The sequence below is a fragment of the Daphnia pulicaria genome, chromosome 6, assembly GCF_021234035.1.
Source record: "Daphnia pulicaria isolate SC F1-1A chromosome 6, SC_F0-13Bv2, whole genome shotgun sequence".
Classification (NCBI taxonomy): Eukaryota; Metazoa; Arthropoda; class Branchiopoda; order Diplostraca; family Daphniidae; genus Daphnia; species Daphnia pulicaria.
The window spans coordinates 16066621-16085649 of NC_060918.1; the positions used below are offsets into that span (position 1 = coordinate 16066621).

Below are 19029 nucleotides of genomic sequence, written 5' to 3' on the forward strand. Positions count from 1 at the left end.
CTTGCATCCATTGTTGCACCGTAATATTTTGTTGGCCCGGTCTTCCCGTTTTGTGTACTGACGCCCGTCCGGGTCAATATACATATCCGTTGCACTACGCCTTTTTAATTATCCTCCATTGTTTTTCTTGAATTGGTCCTTGTCTTAGTGGAAGAAGTAGGGTTTGCTGGTGAATAGACGGATGTACAGTACGTGGAGCGTTTCCTCACTTGGAGGAGCAAGTGGCGTATTTAAATCGATTCCTATAATAATTGGATAATTGAAACATTAGTAAATTATTTGAACTTACTATTTTTAAAACATTTCTCACTAGTATACATTTGCTGAACATGATCGATCGGCGAGTGTATACATTCAATAGCTCTGGTGCGCAATGCTATTGCCAGCATTGACGAAACGATCTCCAAATTATTTTGCAATGGAAAATAATCAACCTATCATACCTTGGAGAGGTACGTTGATTTCGTTTAAGGTCGAGTAACCATCTCAAAATTATTTTGCAATGGAAAATAATCAACCTATCATACTTTGGAGAGGTATTCAATGCTTAGTAATTTGTTCAGCAGATTTCGAATATGTTTTATTGTAAGGTTTACCATACCAAGGACTTGATCAAGTCCTAAATCAACCATGCTTGGCTGCTGCAGTTATTTTGTTGCAAATGCACAATGAAGGAGAAATTTTGAACACCGTGGAAAGATTGCTAGGTTAGTATAGTTTATACACATCATTGAATACGCAATATGGAACTAAATTTAAAGTTTGTGTAGCTGAGAAAATGCTTGTATCTCTTGTTGCCTCTCAAGTTGGGATGACTGAGCGTCAGCTAAAATACTTCATAAAAAAATGGGCTTCGAGTCAGGTACTTTGATGACATAAGAGATGATGAACTAGATGTATTAACTTTGAAGATTGTTGGCTGCTTTCCCACAATTGGTACGATTTCTATTAAGTGCTGACTAGACATACAGAACATTTATAATGTATTTTGTAGGATATCACATATATGTTCTGTGGACACTTCAGGGTGTACAATCTATCAGTACAGCGCATAAGACTACATCAATCACTATATAGAGTCAAAGTAACAAGAAACGATCCACCATCATGTCTTTTGACTAGAAGGGTCTACATTGTTAAAGCTCCAATGTCAGTCTGGCATATTGATGGTAACCATGGATTAATAAGGTAGTTATAACTTAAGACTTGGCATATTTTTCTATTATTTAAGTTATCACCATATTGAATTTTTTTAAAGGTATAGATTTGTAATCCATTGATGTGTAGATAGGTATTCGCGACTTGTGACATTCTTACAAGTTTCCAACAACAATCGTGCAACGACAGTATTGAATTTCTTTCAAGACGCTGTTACAAAATGGGAAATGCATGTTAAAGTCAGGTGTGTTGTATACTGTTTGTATTTTGCCTCAAAACAACACTATTATACAACGCAATTTTCACACTGAGGATTTTTTTCAGGTCCGATAAAGGCATGGAAAATGTTGGAGTGTGTGATTTCATGCTAGCTGGCAGAGGCCTGGATGTTTTTTTTTACTGGCCGGTCCGTTCACAACCAATGCCATTGTTTAAATAAACATAATGTTGGTAAGCCAATTCAAGCTCATGAAAAATAACACTTATTAAATAATATTTGGCTAAAAAAATGCAGATTCGAACAACCGTCGAATCCTTTTACATACATCGTAAACACGTTCCCTCCAAGATGGAGGGAAAGGAAAAGGAGATGTTGCAATGAATTTTCAAATGTTTTGTTTGTTTTTTATGTTTGTTTGTTTTTTCTTTTACATTTTCAAGATTCAATCAAGACAATCAATGAAATTCTTTTAACCCAAAATTCTTCTACACAAAAAAGCTAGAAACCCCGCCAACCAATCAGCGCATGCCCATACGGAAAACTCCTCCTCCCAAATCGCTTATTCTTTTATAGTAAAGGAATAGTTAAGGATAAAAATATATTCTTAGTTTTCACAGGTGGAAGTGGTGTTGCTGCTGTTGCAGTTGCCCTTGATGGGGTTCCCAGTTCCCGGTGCTGGCGATCGGTGAAAAAGGACTCGTGGTCATCTTGGAGGTAGTGGTCGTGGTGTTCCTCACCTTTACTAGCCTAATATCCTTTGTTTCGCAGGTGGTGGTAATCATGGTAGTGGTAGTGGATGCATAGGTGGAAGATGGAAGCTGGGTCGTGGTGTCCCTTGAATAAATCTTATTCTTTGCTCTTCAGATGGCCATCGGCGTGGTGGTGATGGAATCATTTCTGGAAGAGGAGGTGGAGGCGGGAGGACAACAAAGGCGTCGTCTTCTAACAAATTTTGATCTTTATAAAAAATAAGCTGGTTCTTTGAAAAAAAAATGTTTTTTTTCTTTTCTAAAGACACAAAATAAAGAAAGACAGAAGAATTCACGAGTCACTTTTTCCAAAAATATGAGGACAGGAACCTTTTTGGAGGAAGTGGCCTGCCATCGTGACGTGCAGGCCAGGCTACATAGGCTCTTTCCCTCACAGTTCAACTGGAACAATTCCCATGAATTTAGGTTCATTTTGTCTGTTGTGCACAAAATGCTTGGGCATTTGTGGAGGTTAGTATTAGTATTTCAGTTATAAAACCAACAAACAATTTTATTAACTGTTTGTTACACATTGGAGTCATCCCGAGTCTCGGATAGGGGCAAGGAAGAAATGAGCTGAAGAAAATTGCGACACAAGTGCTAAAACTTGTGTCGCAATTTTCATAATTTTTTCATAATAAAAAAAAATTTCACCACAACTAGTCATCGCGTTCTCCGTTAAGGAGAACGCGATGACGGATGCTTATATGAAGCTTACGAAACCTGTATCGGAACCGAAAAATCCACGGATATGTTTTCCGCCGAAATGATCCAGTTCTTCCTATTGATCTTCCTATTGTGACTACAGCAGGAGTTCAATTCTGCAGTAGCGATATTCGGTACCGCAACCGCGCTTTGGAGGGCTACCGCGTCATTTTCGACGGCACTGCAGCACAGCCCTTGGCCGAGTCGAAAGAGGAATATTTAGTCGGAGAAGAGAAAAAAAAAGATTGAAATGGAAGAAAAGAGAAAGCTTGAAATTGAAAAAGAGAAAAAAAAGATTGAAATGGAAGAAATAAGGAAACAATATGAAGAATTTGTACTAGAAGAGTCAAAAATTGGAAAAAATTTGGTGTGCCCGGGGCCAGAAAATTAATAAATATATATTTTTATGATTTCTAGCAAAGATCACTCTTTGCGCTACAACTACAGACACCAGATGTGTTAAGAATTACTCCTAAGCAAAGACGTAAAAAAGGGAGTATTTTTCAGAATCGAAACAAATCAGGAACAAAATGGCGGACAAAATTACCTATAGATCTAGGGTATAACGTATAATAAATTTCCAAGGATGGATGGATTGAAGGATCTTTATCGTGCCCCAGACAATCATGTGTTTAGTGAGAGAAGTCTTGAGGTGGTTCCAGAAGGCAAGCCCAAAAAGAATCTGTATTGCGGATGGAAGTTCATCAAAATCACCGAAGAAGGGCTTCCCCTGTACACAGATGGTTGCGATGCTACTCCAGACGAACCATGTCGTCACGTTATGACATTCCTGATTGAAGAGGTACATTTTTTTGTCAGGGCACTTAGGATCGCCTTGTTCAGCCTTCGATCTCATGGTTTATCCCAAACTGGTGAAGGCGGAAAATTTATCCGACATAGAGGTTCTACAGACCCATCGCCCCACTCATCGAGTTATCACTGGGATTTTACAACAAACGGGATAACACATGGAAGTTTTTGAGGATCAGTAAAAAACCATGGGCCTCGTCAGTGAAACTTGAGAAAGAAATGGGGTGGGAGGAGGAACGCCACCCGGTGTTCAGGGCCTTGGTTGGCGGTATTGCTGCCAGGGTTGAGCGTGAGCGTGAGGCTGAAAAGGATAACGAGGATTTGGAGCAAGAAGCTCCAATCCCAGCGGCTGAGGAGCATCCTCATGTAAGAATGGTTCGTGAGGCTGCAATGCAGCTTGCCCATGGCAAGGAGGAAGTGTTTGAGAAGGTAGTGGTTTTCACGCGAACCCGAAATGGGGTTGCAAAGAGGATTAGAATTGCAAACCCTCAAAGAGTCAAAAAGGGAAGGGGAAAACAGGAGGTGGATCAGCCCGAAGCCTAGAGGTTCTCCGATGAAAAAACATGGTTTTGAGTCATTTTGAAATGAGGCATGCCCTCTATTTTAGAGGGGATAGCTTCTCTGACCTTCGTCTTCGGGATGCCATCCATCGTAGCCGAGGAGCTCAAGATTTCCTAACCCAAGTAAGCTGCCATCGCGAGGTTCAAGTGATGCTTCGAAGACTCGTACCAGGTTATCAAACGAACAGGAGCAATGAGTATAAATTTAACTGTACAGTTATTCATAATTCTTGGCGGTTCGAAGGAGTAAGCATTTTAAAATTATTTCATACAAATAGCACTTGTTTACTCTTCCTTTCTTTATTTCAGTTTGAGGTGATCGAGTCTTTTGGTTGGGGCACGCAGAGACATTCCTTGGAGAGGTTTGCACCAAGAATGATCAATAACAAGATGGGTCTCCATGGCCAAACAGGTATATAAAATTTGCTGACAACCCTGCATTGTTTGAGGCCCTAATTAGGCTCCTCCTACCAAAGATGGCTGAACAGCCAAATTTGGGAAGGAGGAGCCTAATACAACTTTAAACTTAAATATTTCACGAAATAAATTTTTTTGAGGCATTAAACCTCTCGAAAAAATGATCCCCGTGAAAAATTACTCAAGCCAGTTAAAAACAAAAAATCTTTATTTTTCGGGCGAGTACCCTTTGCGGAAGCATGTAGAAAACAAATAACGGCAACATCCTTACATTTACTATTACGTATCGCGATCATTTTCAATCGATTTTCAGAGTAGCCTAATTGTTCAAATGACTCGGAAAATAAATTATTTTTTATTGTTAATTCAAATTTCCCAATAATTATTTCGAGTCCAAATATCGGCCAATCCAAATGGTTTTTCGTCTCAGATACCGGCAATATTTGTATTAATTAAAAAAATTATTATTTTATCTTGAGTTAAAATGTCTCGACATTATGAAAAATAATTCAATATGTAAAAATAATTATTTTGAGTTCAAATGTTGGGTGATCCTATTGTCTTTCGTTCCAGATAGCGCAAACCGTTTTTTTATGCTTTATTAGTTAATTATTTTATTATTAGGTCAATTTCCGTATTATTTTTTTTGTGAATCTTCAAGGATTTTGCCTAATTGATAATTGTACTATTTATATTGAATATAAAGCTGAATCTCAGCTCACAATATTACACTTTATTGCCTAATGTGGATTTTAATGCAGCTAAAACGGTATTTTTCATTAGCATGGTTACGGTCATGGGTCCAACCCCACCAGGAACAGGAGTAATCCAGCTAGCTCTCTTTCTGGCTTTTTCGAAATCCACATCCCCTACTAATCTATATCCCGTCGACCTCTTCGTATCTGAGATGAATTATTCATTCCGTCAGTGATTATATGATCAACTAAAACAATACATTCATACCTGGTAAAGAATTGATACCGCAATCTATCACAACTGCACCTGGTTTGATCCAGTCTCCTTTAACCATGTTAGGCTGTCCGATTCCAACCACAAGTATATCTGCATCAGCAATCTATATCGTATTTCATAAAATCCATTATATTACATAATGCGTATTGGAGCAGTATTTTTTTAAAATAATTATTAGCTTACCACTTCAGGCAAGTTTTTGGTTTTTGAATGACAAATGGTTACGGTTGCGTTATGCCATTTTAAGAGTTCGGCAGTAGGAGTTCCAACTATCTTACTACGTCCAACAACAACTGCCTTACTTCCCTCTATTAGTATCCCGGTTCTACAATAAATTTCAGAATAAAATTTTGAAAATTCCAAAGCTCAATCTAAATTTCAGACCTTCTTATTAATTCTATGCAGCCATTGGGAGTACAAGGCAGAAACCCAGAAGCCAAATCACCAACAGCTAGTTTTCCCTGGTTTATTGTATTTAATCCATCAACATCTTTGTTTGGGATAACTGAATCTGTGATGAGCGTAGAATCAATCATGTTTGCAGAATCCAATGGCATCTGCACAATTATTCCATGAACACTAGGGTTCAAGTTCAGGTGAGATATGGTCTTCAAAAGCTGTTCAAATATCAAAGGATATAGTTTGAACAGGTGAAGAGGGAGGTGAAAACTTAGGGAAAGAAGAGATTGAATGAACCTCAGTTTGATTTGTAGTTGATGGAAGACAAAAATGTGTGGCTATAATCCCAATTTTTTCAGCTGCTTTCATTTTCATTCTTATATAAGTATTTGAATCTTTTCGAGCACCCACTTGAACAATTGCTAACTGTGGAGTAAAGCAGGAATGGTGCAATTTAAATTTCTGAACTTGGTCACATAAGCTTGTTTGGATTTTCCTGAAATTAAATTTTAAGTGGATACATCCAGAATTGAGTTAAATTAAAAACTAAACTCACTCAGCTATGTCTGAGCCAGATAATAATTTTCCATATTCTTCTAATTGGAAAATTGGTGAAAATGTTTGAAGGAAACAAACAGAATTCGTCTTAAGACAACTATTCTGAAATTAACAAAATAGTGCACATAATAAGCATAACTATAATATTATGTTTGTGTGGATGATTAGGTAAATTGCCTTTCTATAGCAATGAAGTCCACGCACGAGAAATCCTGTTAAAGCCATTTTCAGTAATTTTCAGTAATGGAGATATTTGGGTATTTAACAAGGTGAGTTAAATGTTAAATAAGTGAGAAAAAACAAATTTCAACTGTGTTTTCTTTTTATTAATTTGGCAGATTTTTAAAAAATGTCTGCTTTCATTGCAAACATTGCCACATTTCTATCTAACAAGGAATATTATAATTTAGAAATAAACAAAAAATAATAATAAAAAAGACTGAAAACAGCGTAGGCTAATAGCTGGTAATAGCTAATTATTAATAACGCTGAAAATATGAAATAAAAATAACAAAAATGGCCTGAACTAAAAAATATCTTGAAAGAAGTTCCGAATTTTTGACATTTTTCTGTAAAAAAATGATTAGGCGGAAGGCGGCCTACTCACATAGAATCTTTAGTTTTCGAACAAAATATTCTATAAACTTCTAGATCGCGATTGATTTATAGTTTTTAATAGTTTTTAAGTTTTTAACCCCAATATTTTGCCAATTTATTTAGGAAAACTAAAGAAAACATCTAGGCGGATAGGTCTACTAACAGCAAGCTGATCAACTGTTAGAGCAGACGATGAAATTATGTCTTCCCTTCTTGCGAGTTGAATTGAGTTGTCATACAACCGGTGAACCGGATATTCAGACTATAGACAGTAGGCCTAGTTAAGAACAATAAAAATTCAGTGAAAACTATTTCAAATGGGAAATGTCGTATAAGAATTTGACAGAAAATGTTACTCGTTTAGTCAAGTCTTTGCCTAGTACTCTGTCAGTAAAGCCGCTAAAAGGGAGAGTCTCTTCCTGGATATATCTTAAAAATAAACAATACGAGGAGATTGTTGGTCTGACGGAAGTAAAGGCAGCACAGAATCGTGTTTTGCTGGTAATGTTTGCCAATTAAGATTTGTTAAATCACAGTCTAATTCTCTGTATTTTTATGTGTATTCAGTCAGAACAAAAATTTATCAAGTCTCAGGAAGACAGACGAGATCTACAAAGAAAAATAAGTCTTGTACAACTAAAATTACATGAACTTCATATTGAACTAGATCGAGTTCCACGGGGGGATGATAAATATCTTGCTCTCATTACCCAGGAACACTCTGTCATCAAGGAAGAAAAACTTCTAAAAGAAGACTTACAGTTGCTAGAAAAAGAAGAACGAGAAAATTTTGCTATCTTGTCACATACTGTAAGAGATTCTCATGAAAAAGAAAGAGCACAAGCTGAAAAAACTAAATATTGGTCAATTATTGGATCAGTTATGGGTACAATTGTTGGTGTTCTTGGATCCACAATCAACAATCATTTGAAAATGAAAGAGCTCAGAGAATTGGTTGAAAATGCAACTAAAAACAACCACATACTTATGAATCCAGAAGAACTATCAACACATATTTCTTCTGCTGTACAGCAACATTTGCAAGCACCTCAAACAAGTCAAGATGTTTTCGAAGGAAAATGGAAGGAGTTAAAAAGTTCCTTGTTACAAACAATACAGCATGAATCTGAGGGCCAAAAAAAATCCCTCATAGAACTAAGCCAGCAATTCAAAGCCTCAAACAATACTGTGGTCAGCATGGACAATGTAAATACTATGGATGTAGAAAACTTTTTTTGTACAGCAGAGCAAAACATGAAAACTTTATTAGATCAGCAAGCACAGCATAGTAATAAACTCTTTGCCATCAGTGTTATTCTAATTCCAACTTGCACTTGGGTGTTATGCAAGCTTTTAAATCTTTAATTTACATATCCTCTGTGGGGTAGGAAAATAAATTTGTAAACTGTATTTTAATAGAGTAAATCTGATTCTGTAATACGAAGCATTATATCTTGTTTAAAACAAATAACTGATACTAATACGGAAAATTACAACCGGTAAACTTGTATGTGTGTTATTGCTGTGCTTTTGATATTTTTTAATTTTTATACGACATACTGGATTTCTCATTTTTGTTTCTTTAAAAAGGAGTTCGTTACTCGATCAGATTGGGTTGGGTTACAAAATTTATTTCCCTAAATTTAGTGTGTTTAAAATTAAGAGACCGAAACAAAAAAACTAGCTGAGCAATTTTATGCAAGCTTTTCTCGAAAATCCAACTTCTGCTCATTAAGCCTAATCTTTCTCATTAATAAAAGAGAAAGGTGGTTAGGTTTAAGCTGGAATAGTAGTAAGAAGTAGGCCTACTTTCCGAGAAAAAAAAAACGAGATTAGATTTAGATAGATTAAGCAGCTCGAAATGCGCACGTATCTATTAACGAAGTATTTAACCGTAAAATTTATAACATGACGTTGTACGGTTGTAGGACTGTAACTCTTGAAAACAGATATGAAATTCTGACATGAAATTTGAATATTTCAATGAAAAATAAAATAGAAGCACAAGTTTGTTTTTTTTTATGAATGGAGGGGGGAGGATTAAATATCGAATATCGGTATGTTATTATCGAATTTTATTCAAACTTTTTTTTAGTGTATTTATGATTTACGATTAAAAGTGCTTCAAGGAATAATCTTTCAATTGTTTATACTTTGTCTGTTTGTCTACCACATGGTCAGTGGTCATACGTTTGACTTTGCACAATTGCGGAGTGAAATCAATTTGCTATCATTGCTTCTCTTCTGCTAGAGCTCCGCCCCCTGGCCCCTACCTTAAAAGTTAAAACACACAAAACAGTAAACCTGTAGTCTGCTCACTGCTGTAGTGTACAGAAATATTATCATTCAGATTTATTGTCGGTCAAGATTCGAGAGTTTACAAATTCATAGAAAAAGAAAACATGCATTGGTTTCAAGGCAGTATTCCGGAAGCTATAATTGCTTCCCGCAATAGAAAATGTATATTTGTTGTTGTTGTTACAGGAGAAGATGAGGATTCACAACAACTTTTGACAAGATTAGAAGAAGAAAATGTTTCAAGTGTTTTCAATAGTTTTGTTTCTATTTCATTGAAAAGTGGTAGCGGTGAAGCCAACATGTTTAGTCAGTTGTGTAAGTAAACTTTTTTTTAAATAAATTATTTGATAATATTATTGCAACCTGATTATTTTCCTTAGATCCCCTTGTTGTCTTACCAGCAATTTATATGATTGGTCTACAAGGATCACCGTTGGAAGTAATTGGAGGGCTTGTTGATATCCCCACACTGTTGAGTAGAGCTCAGAAAGCTTTAAAAGTACATGATGAACAACAAAATGTTGCCCAAGCTTCACAGGTATTTAATTGAGTAAATGTTCAAATGTTTCTTATTATTATTTCATCAAATATTTTTTCAATAATTCAGATTGCTGAAGCGGAAGTATTACAGACAACATCTGAGAATATAGAACCATCTCAGGAAGAAGAAACCACTGAAAGTGGAAATCCTGGCAACAGTGAGGATGGTCCATCTGGTTTGTCATTGGAAGCTCGCTTGGAAAGAGCTGATCAGTTACTAGCTGCGTAAGTGCATGAATAGTCATTACTTATCATTGGATAACTTCAACTAATAATTTAATTTTGATGGCGTAGTTTTCGACACTTAATTAATATTTTTATTTTCCAGAGTACGTGAGAAGAAGATAGAAGAAGAACGTGAAAAAGAGAAAATTAAGGAGCGTGAGCGTCGGGAATTAGGTAAACAGCTTCAGCAGTTCAAAGAAGCACAACGTGAGCGCGAACAACGTGAACTGGCAGATTCACGCCAGAAGGAAAAACGAGAAGAAAAAGAAGCTTTAGAGAAAATTCGACAAAATATTGCCCAAGACAGGATAGATCGGGCTGCGCGATACCAAGCGGCTCAGACAAGCGAAGAAGAGCGACGACGTGCTGCTCAAAGTGCTCAAGAACAACTTCAACGTGAGAGAGCCTCAGCTGCTCGTAGTGCGTTTTCTCGGCTGCAGTTTCGTTTGCCTGACGGTTCAACCCGTACAGAGCAATTTTCTTCTGACGTCAAGTTATCATCTGTCAACGAATTCATTGATCAACAAATTAAACCACCATTTAGGTTGTACATTTCTTGATGCTTAAATTTTTTAAGTGCACGTTCATTAATATTTCTCTTTATCGATCTAGACCATATTCTCTTAGTACTACATTCCCTCGTCGTGAGTTCCATGAATCGGATATGCAACAGACTTTACGGGAATTGGATCTGACTCCTTCTGCTGCTCTTCTTATAATCCCCGTTGCTGGAACTGGTATGATTAGTGCCATTAATTTTTATTTCTATTTTGTGTGTGCATTCCAGAACATTTTTTTCCATTAAAGTACAAATATTAATTTTTATTAGGATTTAAGCCTCAGACTAATGGATCCGCCGGCAATACGTGGCTTAGTGCAATCTTCGCACCTCTATTTGGGATTTGGAACTGGATTTGGGGATTTTTTGCCAACCCTCCGCCGCGTGTAACTCATCAGGATTCAACAGCTCAGCCTCAACCAAATAGTCAAGGGTATTATTGATTTATTTTGATCACAAACTCTTTCACCAATCAGATGTTGAACCAACTTCTGTCACTGCAATGTTTTTAGTGTCCGTCGTCGGCGACCTGATAGTAACATCCATCGTTTATCCGACGCTAGCCCGGGGGACAGCAGCGATGATAATGGAACGTGGAACGGCAACTCAACACAGCAATTGTAACTTTTTAACAAGACGTTGTAAGTTGTCACATGTCATATCTAGCCGTCTCTCGAAATTCGGGAAAGCAAATTTCTTTTGTTATTCTAATGGTGTCAATTATTCTGAACCTTTCTTTTGGGGACTTTCATAAATAAACGTTTTGCGAGAGCAGATGGGTCTTCTAGGCTAAAATCGTACACAGTTTATTCTTCTTTTTTATTTTATTTTTTTTTATGTGCTATAAGAAAAGTGCAACTAGAATGGATGGGACCGGAGGAGACTGTACATAGTACAAATTCCCGGGAAGATGTCAATCATGTCTTTATGTACAAAATATAGGGACCTGTCCTATCAGTTGTTCTTCTTTCTGAACTAATGAATGGAAATGACGGGATTTAGTTTTATAGACATTGCAGATGGGAATCCCCAGCCAGATTGAATGAAGCAATCACAGTTGATCCTAGTGGGTTAGGATAAGGAACGGCAAATTCATCACCCCAACTGTGCACCACCGATGCCCGTCACACGCTCGATCCAGGGTCGGTAGTAAGTCATCCGCATGTATACTCCGGGCATATTGGGATAGGCGCAACGAATGCCGTGAGAAACTGTCCCGACCAACGACCATCGTCCATCATCGCGCTCCAACATCAAAGGTCCTCCACTGTCACCCTGCAAATAAGGAAAAAGTTAGTCGCAAATTAGGACGTTAATTGTCTTTTGTTTCTTTAGTTCGTTTTTACGACTTTTGCGACCGCAGGCCATATACCTCACACGAGTCCTTCTTTCCTTCGCTGTAACCAGCACAGAGGAAACTATCTAAGATCCGTTTTTCGTGACCAGCCTTCTTGAACATGTCGTGGCATTCTGGATTACTCATGATCGGCACGTCAACCTCGTAGAGAACGCCGGGAGTTGGACCGTCTGTACGAAAATGACCAATTATGTAATCAATGTAATCAACAAACCGTGTTGCGTGTCGCTAAGTGAATAATAATAATAATCCAAAAATACTCACTGTGACTCAATTTGCCCCAGCCAGTCACCTCGGCCTTCTTTCCGACAAAGTCCCCTTCCGACGTCAAAGGCAGACAAATAGGAACGATGTAGGGCTTGAACTCAACGGGCGATTCGAGTTCTAATATGGCCAAGTCGTTCTCAAATGTCCGTTCAACGTAGTCACGGTGGACAACGACTCGTTTGACGTTCTTTTCCATGGGCGTGTTGGGTTCCGAGTGCCCGGTCAAGTCGAACTCCCCCAGCACCACCAGGAGTGAACCTAGAAACCTATTCGAGGGTGAACATCGAACTTGTGTATTAGTGAGTGGCCTGTGATTCGGATTTTTTGTCAACGTAATATTGACGGGGGGAAAACAGCAGTTCTTTTTTCACGCTTCACGCTTCGTGAATAGACACAAAGCAGATAACGGTTAACGGTTTGGGCCCATTCTATACCAGCTGGCTACGAAGCGTTCATGTTGAAAGAGGAAGAATAACTCTTGAGGCTATTGCCGTTCCAGAGAGCGCCTGTTTTGGTGTCGTTGAACGTCGTCGACTATTTAACAAGCTTTCGAGACACGGGACGCTGATAATTATTATAGATGGTACACCCTAACATATTCGGACAATATTTGTTGACGTAATGAGAGGCGTATAGCACTATTAAATATTATACAGGCTACATCTCTAGCTTTTTTCTGCTTCACTGTAAATTTAGAAGAAATTGAATCTGCCCAGTCCAAAAATTTGTAAAAATGTGTCAGCGTGTGCGGTATTTCTTAAACTGCACTCACAATTAACATTCTCAATGCGTTATACTCTATTGTGTTAAAAGCGCTTGACTGAAAATAAAGGATCAATCAAAAGGGGTGAGGGAAGAATGCCAACTACCGATTGTTTAAATTTCTTCTTATTGAAATGTGAGCGTTGGAAGAATTTAAAAAACGTGAATGCTTACCCAGGTTGGCAATGAGCGGCAGTGAGAACGTGACGATCAGATATCAAAACGCCACCGCATTTGTTTTTGGAGAAGATTCCAAACCAGGTTGACTCGCGAATCAACACTTGCCAAGGCCAACGGCCGTAATCTGCCCGTCGACCGCCTACAATTCGAGCTTCTGGCGCCATCGGTCGCACACCGCAGTCTTCAAATAAATTGACAATTTACGTTAGACGCGTCATTTATGCATACAGTTATTTCAACGAACTCAACAACTCGCAGTATTTCATAAATAAAAATTGTTTGATCGAAAACACCGATTGTTTACGTATTGTAATACCTTTGGTGTAGTCGAAAACCGGTCTCGGTTTTCTAGTTATCACAGGTGTCGTCATAGTACTATCCGTCGTAGCTGGAGCCGTAGTGGTCGTTTCACTAATGTCACTCTGATCGTCCATTTGGTTTACGGTCGATACGGTTGTCGAAGCGATTTTGATAGACGACTGTGGTCGGAGTTTTACCGGCTTTCTTTTCAAGGGCCTCGTTACGGCGGATGTGGTAACGGAAGAAGACGGAGTGACCATCTCGGCTAGTTGCTCATCCAGATTTACTTGCCCGTTTTCTATGAAGCATTTATTGATTTAAATGGGTTTGTGCTTACGAACATTGCGATAATGTTTGCCCGGCTGAACTGAAAATTTACCTGCAATAGGGAGTGGATACCAAGTTGTTAAAGTAGAACCGTTGATGATCTCGTCCAATACCCAAGCGGGCGGATTGCTGACGAGAAACTGAAGGAGATTGGCCTGCTGGTCGGCCAGAGATTCTGTGACAACAACATTAGTCTCATCGATAGCGTTTGTTATGTTGGTGATGACGCTTTCCACATTGGGCGGTGAAGTTGACGTTACTTCTATATTCTTGATGGACGCTGTCGTGGGTTTTGGCCTTGGCCTCTTGTTTGATTGACCTTTAATGCGCACGGGAACTCGACTGGTAACGCTACTAATCGTAGCTGTGGATTGCAGTTCTTGCTGCGGCAGTTTTGACGATTCCGTATGAGCTTGGAGCAAAGCAGTCAACTGAGCGTGTAGATCTGGATCCCCCTTTTCTACTACAACGGATCCGGCTGTAGTTGGAATCGTCTCTCCCGACGAGATCTGGTTATCGGAAAGTGCCGTTAGGGTTAGGCTGACTCCATCGCTCAAAGATCCTGTCCCCTTATTGTCCTGTTGAGGTCCTGAGCTGGTATTCGTCGATTCGGAGGCGTCGTCTTTTTCCAACTGATGAAGCGTCGCCAGCTTGTTGACCTCACTCGACCCGTTTTTGAACATGAGCTCCAGTGGGAGCTCGGGTGCCGCTTCATGTCGGTCAGGGAGATTTTCCTCGAACGCTGTTGGAACACGCAAACTCCCGTATGCGAGCAAGTCAACTGAACCGTTGATTGCAGCTCCTTTCAAGTCCACATTTGTTGTAGAGTTGTCAGCAGAATCGACCCTTAAAAAGCAGAGAACGACAGTTTGGCTATTTGAGATGGTCGACTTACAGTTCAAATAATCAATCGGATTTCGTCTGCTATGTCTTTCATCAATAGATTATGCTAGTCAGGAATGAAGAAACGTTTGACTTACTGACTGCTAACACCAACGGCCTGAAGTGTGGAAACCAGGGCGGCATTCATCGATTGGTCTGTTGACAAGTGACAGCAAGCCCCAAATAGGAATCCATCCAGGCAAGCTCCAACGACTTGACCTCGCTGCTGTTGACATTCGAAATTGAACATGCAGGTGCCAGGTTGGCCTTCGGGACCTTGGCAGTTCTTGTGAGCAATCTGCAAAAACCGTTCGGGTAGTGACGACGGCGACGATCGACTCGTAGCCAACAGCTTGCGGCCCACCTCCGGCACATCTGTGTTAGGTTTGATTGATCTTTATCAATAAGGAAGTGTAATACGATTGAATAGTAATATACGATCGAGTAGTCTCTCTTGTTTGGGCGGCAATCGAGAATTATAGGGAATCGCGGTCAGTTATTAGAAAGCTGCCGACCGAGTTCCGCGAATCCGATTAGTTCCCTCGGGAAGTAGCTTTTGCAATTTCGTACAACACTATGGCGATATGCCGAATCCATGCATCCGGAAACAGCTGATACATCCATTGTGTTTCGATCATGTACTCGTATACGTACATTTCGCCGTGACGTATAGAAAGGCTTAGAAAGAGAATGTGGGACTGCTGGGGGAGAATAAGGCCGGGTCCTGGGTGCCAGTTTAGTGGCCTGAATAACGGGATTTTTTTTTCTATTTATCCTCTTTCTCTTTCTTTCTCTGTTTCTCGTTTGTCTTTTGTTCTCAACTCTCATCCGCAAGATAGAAAGTTGGCCTCAAGCTAACCTAACCATTCCAACCCCCCTCCCTTATTCTTCTCCTATAAATTTTCAGACGCTACAATCCCCTGCCATGAAAAAGAAATCAGAAAAATACAAGATTAATGCAATTTCGTCCAAAGCCTCGATAACCACCTACCTGCATTTTTCTACCTCGTTGATTATATACCTTTCCAATTTTTCTGTGGCACACTGAATTTCGCCTGAGCCAAATATTTCGAGATGCTCAAAAATGTATTGCCCATAATTTTCCCTACATGTGTCGATTCTAAAGACGATGTCAAACTCAATAACGGGATGTTAAGGAGGGTATTTGCTTTATAACCCTGAAATTCAAAGGTTGTACCGTATGTCCATAGCAGATTTCGGCCTTTTGTGTTTCAAATAGGAAATGGTTTGCATGTATATAAAGGGAATATTCTTCTTTTTCTTTTTTTTACAGTTTGATTCTTTTGAAAGTCTTGTCAATAGGGCATTTCCTGGTGGAAGACATTTCGAGACATGAATTGTCATCGATGAATTTTAGAATTTAGCGGGACCGACGAACCAGGAACTCCCAAATCTGTATTCTTTTCGTTTCCGCTACGTTTTTCAACTTCCTACATTTATATATCTGGCGAAGAGTAGTTTTTCCACCGTTTGCAGTGACCCGTTTCTTGGCCTCTTCCCTCCCTACCTTTTCTGACGGCTTCCTTTTGACATTGAGGTCATCGGCGGATAGACGTGACCTCCCATTCCAATGACGTACGGAGGAAGAAATTGAGGCATGATTCTTTTCAATAGCTCACTAACTTGCGTTGAATGTCGCCCCACTTGGTTGACGTTTCCCGACGCATCACGCAATCTTGTCGTTTGTTTCTGGCATTCCGCTATGTCGGTTCAGATCCGCTAGTATCAGAGCTTAAATATTCCTATTTCTCAGCTATGCTATGATACGTAGTACATTAATTGTTTTTAAAAAATGTTAGGTCTTTGAATGGAGGCGGTTGATTGACCCCGCAATCGGCAGATGATTATTTTTCTAGTAGTGACACTTTTGCAGGTCAAACATCGAAAAGGCGGTTTTTAGAGCCAATGGCGTCTTTAAGCGGTTTACAGGATGTAGAAATTAGAAAGCCAGCAACGTCATGAAGTTACACACATTACCTTCTCCTTCTTGGTACTGGGTTACCGTAGTCGTAATAGATTTTGCAAGGAGAGGTGAAGCAGCCAGAAGGAGCCACAGCCAGAAGAACGTAATCATCTTGGTGCAGACTCTTTTGTACACTATGCAGAATAAAAATATAGTCACAAAGTTGAATGAACGCCTTTGAATGGCGCGTATACAAATGAAATGAAATCCCAGTTTGATTACGAGAAACCGGGTATTACACTAACAAAAACAGATGGGTGAATAACCTTATCACCACCTGTTGTTGTTGTTGTACCATGTTTGTGAATCTCTCCGGTGGTCTATCGTATTTCGCTGCCTTATGACAAAACGACTTACTCATATAAATCTGGGCTGTCACTTTTGAAAATGCTTGGCAGCAAATGGCTTGACCCATCCAGTAAAAATCAAAATGGGGGAAAATACTACGTAATATTACAAACAAACTCACCTAAGTTGGCCGCATTCCCTTCTTAGAGTTGACACTATTAGGTAATGAGCCAATAGGTAAATCTCTTTTGTGATTTGTTGTTCTTTCTCGATTCGGCCAATGCGTTGAGTGAGAGGCCAACAAATTGACTCCGTTTCTTTTTTCAATCTTCTCGCAGAACAAGTTGCACAAGTCTAGAGGATTTGACGAGAATCCGATATGGTGAAAGATTTCCCACCGAGGACGGCTGGAGGAAAAAAAATCGTCGACAACCGTTAGATCTCAGCGCGATGGGACGTTCACCTCGGAAAGATTTTTCTCTGGCTAGTTTAATTGTTTTGGTTGGCTTGTCTGTGAGGCGTGTATAGGCAAGGCAGGTATAGCATGTGTATTGCCTCTTCACTTCCGCCTTCTGTTTTCTTAAACCGGATCACTTCTTCGGTCATCCAGCTGTAATGATAGCTGATGCCCTATCCTGTACTTTTACTACTTCCCCACTGCAGAATGCCAATTGATGCAAGACAGGTTGCGATGGCGCCAATGACTCGTCGTTCGTCTAGTGCTGGAAGACCAAATTATCCAGCCGGAAAGCAACAAGCAACACTACACGAAGTAACAGACACTTAACAGATTGTTTCGAGTGTGGTAAATAGAATAAGAACACGGATTGGGGGGAAAAAGGAACGCCAACTGAAACAATTTAATAATAAATAAAAGGACGACTACACAGCGAGTCTGTTGTCGACCAACGCTACCAACTGACTGAGCTTTTCCACCTGGCTCAAGGGGGGTAACACCATACCAGTTGCTCATTTCTCCCACTGGCGATGGAAAAACAAGTGGAAGGAAGAGCTCGATAGCAGCGCATACACAGACAAAATACCTTTCTATAGCTTTTTTCAGCCTTGCTGTATATGAGTGCTGAAAACACGTTGAATGTGGCTCTCGTCAGCCTTGAGGGCTGCGTCTCGCAGGAACGGATTCGCACTCTACTTAAACTGTTTAGAAGCATCGCCTCATTAGTAAAACGCATCTTAAAAATACCGAAAATACACGTGAGACTGCAAGCAGTACATTGAACTATCAGTGAAACACACAACTAAAAGTTGCAGCAGAAATTATAGAATTTTAGCAAGGTCTTAAATATAATGGGTTGTTGTAAAATGTGACCTTTAAACTGCGTAATATGCTTTAACCAGAGATGGCTTTAACAACATTCCTACTATGTTACATTTTTCGGTTTAAGCAACCGTAGTGTGTGGAAGGCAATGTGAAGGTATATTAAAAATTTGAAAACCGCTGCTTGAACCAGAAAACTTATAGGGGTGCGTAACACGTGAAAACGCTGTTGAAAAATGGAAAACAATGAACAGTCTAGTTATGGTGAATGATCTTTCTGCGGTCGAGATTACTAGAGTTATCATAAGTTATTTTACACATTAATTGGTTTATTTTCCTAGCCTTAGCTATTCTTATCTTAGCGACTAGTATATTATTATTTAAAAAAAGGCCAATGGGTGTCCGCCTTCGGGATTTTGTTGCTGCACCAATAGACAGTTGGGTGATTGCCCTTGTATCGTTGTTATCCGAAAATGTTGAAACCGGATTTTTCTTAATCCAATCCGATTGTGACTATAACCCAAAATATTCAGAAATGATTGATATGATTGTCATCGGTATTTTGACTAAACTATTCTTGGAAAGACAAGAGAAAAAAAAAAGCACTCGTTAAAATGAATTAAAAATTAAATTAAA

At 39.3% G+C, this 19029-nt stretch overlaps 4 protein-coding genes across 4 annotated transcripts; 2 read left to right on the forward strand and 2 right to left on the reverse strand.

Annotated features, from left to right (window-relative positions):
* Window positions 1–3232: 3232 nt before the first annotated feature.
* LOC124343468 (C-1-tetrahydrofolate synthase, cytoplasmic-like) lies at window positions 3233–7041 on the reverse strand. The gene is made up of 7 exons (XM_046796792.1): window positions 6726–7041; window positions 6547–6650; window positions 6288–6486; window positions 5976–6208; window positions 5775–5916; window positions 5583–5694; window positions 3233–5521 (listed from the first exon to the last, which is right to left on the reverse strand). The coding sequence occupies exons 1-7, from the start codon at window positions 6771–6773 to the stop codon at window positions 5346–5348; spliced, it is 1014 nt and encodes a 337-aa protein (XP_046652748.1). The 5' UTR covers window positions 6774–7041; the 3' UTR covers window positions 3233–5345.
* A 314-nt stretch (window positions 7042–7355) lies between these two features.
* Window positions 7356–8653, forward strand: LOC124343469 (mitochondrial potassium channel-like). The gene is made up of 2 exons (XM_046796793.1): window positions 7356–7646; window positions 7713–8653. Exons 1-2 carry the CDS (start codon window positions 7470–7472, stop codon window positions 8508–8510), a joined length of 975 nt encoding a protein of 324 aa, XP_046652749.1. The 5' UTR covers window positions 7356–7469; the 3' UTR covers window positions 8511–8653.
* A 711-nt stretch (window positions 8654–9364) lies between these two features.
* On the forward strand, window positions 9365–11541 carry LOC124343464 (UBX domain-containing protein 4-like). Its single transcript, XM_046796787.1, has 7 exons — window positions 9365–9758; window positions 9824–9981; window positions 10051–10208; window positions 10312–10752; window positions 10821–10945; window positions 11038–11200; window positions 11280–11541. Exons 1-7 carry the CDS (start codon window positions 9548–9550, stop codon window positions 11389–11391), a joined length of 1368 nt encoding a protein of 455 aa, XP_046652743.1. The 5' UTR covers window positions 9365–9547; the 3' UTR covers window positions 11392–11541.
* Window positions 11542–11549: 8 nt separating this feature from the next.
* Window positions 11550–18044, reverse strand: LOC124343458 (serine protease filzig-like). Its single transcript, XM_046796777.1, has 9 exons — window positions 17296–18044; window positions 16841–16960; window positions 14941–15217; window positions 14013–14806; window positions 13650–13931; window positions 13328–13514; window positions 12389–12657; window positions 12140–12294; window positions 11550–12042 (listed from the first exon to the last, which is right to left on the reverse strand). Exons 2-9 carry the CDS (start codon window positions 16935–16937, stop codon window positions 11863–11865), a joined length of 2241 nt encoding a protein of 746 aa, XP_046652733.1. The 5' UTR covers window positions 16938–16960; window positions 17296–18044; the 3' UTR covers window positions 11550–11862.
* Window positions 18045–19029: the final 985 nt, after the last annotated feature.

Excerpts from the sequence above, each read along its gene's own strand:
- LOC124343468 (XM_046796792.1), bottom strand. The coding sequence starts at position 6,773 with ATGGCTTTAACAGGATTTCTCGTGCGTGGACTTCATTGCTATAGAAAG. Across the intron at positions 6,651-6,725 it reads GACTTCATTGCTATAGAAAG|AATAGTTGTCTTAAGACGAA; the intron begins GCAATTTACCTA and ends TGTTAATTTCAG. Across the intron at positions 5,917-5,975 it reads TGCATAGAATTAATAAGAAG|AACCGGGATACTAATAGAGG; the intron begins GTCTGAAATTTA and ends AATTTATTGTAG.
- LOC124343469 (XM_046796793.1), top strand. The coding sequence starts at position 7,470 with ATGTCGTATAAGAATTTGACAGAAAATGTTACTCGTTTAGTCAAGTCT. Across the intron at positions 7,647-7,712 it reads CACAGAATCGTGTTTTGCTG|TCAGAACAAAAATTTATCAA; the intron begins GTAATGTTTGCC and ends ATGTGTATTCAG.
- LOC124343458 (XM_046796777.1), bottom strand. The coding sequence starts at position 16,937 with ATGATTACGTTCTTCTGGCTGTGGCTCCTTCTGGCTGCTTCACCTCTC. Across the intron at positions 13,932-14,012 it reads GTATCCACTCCCTATTGCAG|AAAACGGGCAAGTAAATCTG; the intron begins GTAAATTTTCAG and ends AATGCTTCATAG. Across the intron at positions 12,295-12,388 it reads CTGGGGCAAATTGAGTCACA|ACGGTCCAACTCCCGGCGTT; the intron begins GTGAGTATTTTT and ends ATTTTCGTACAG.
- LOC124343464 (XM_046796787.1), top strand. The coding sequence starts at position 9,548 with ATGCATTGGTTTCAAGGCAGTATTCCGGAAGCTATAATTGCTTCCCGC. Across the intron at positions 10,209-10,311 it reads GCTGATCAGTTACTAGCTGC|AGTACGTGAGAAGAAGATAG; the intron begins GTAAGTGCATGA and ends TTTATTTTCCAG. Across the intron at positions 10,753-10,820 it reads CAAATTAAACCACCATTTAG|ACCATATTCTCTTAGTACTA; the intron begins GTTGTACATTTC and ends TTATCGATCTAG.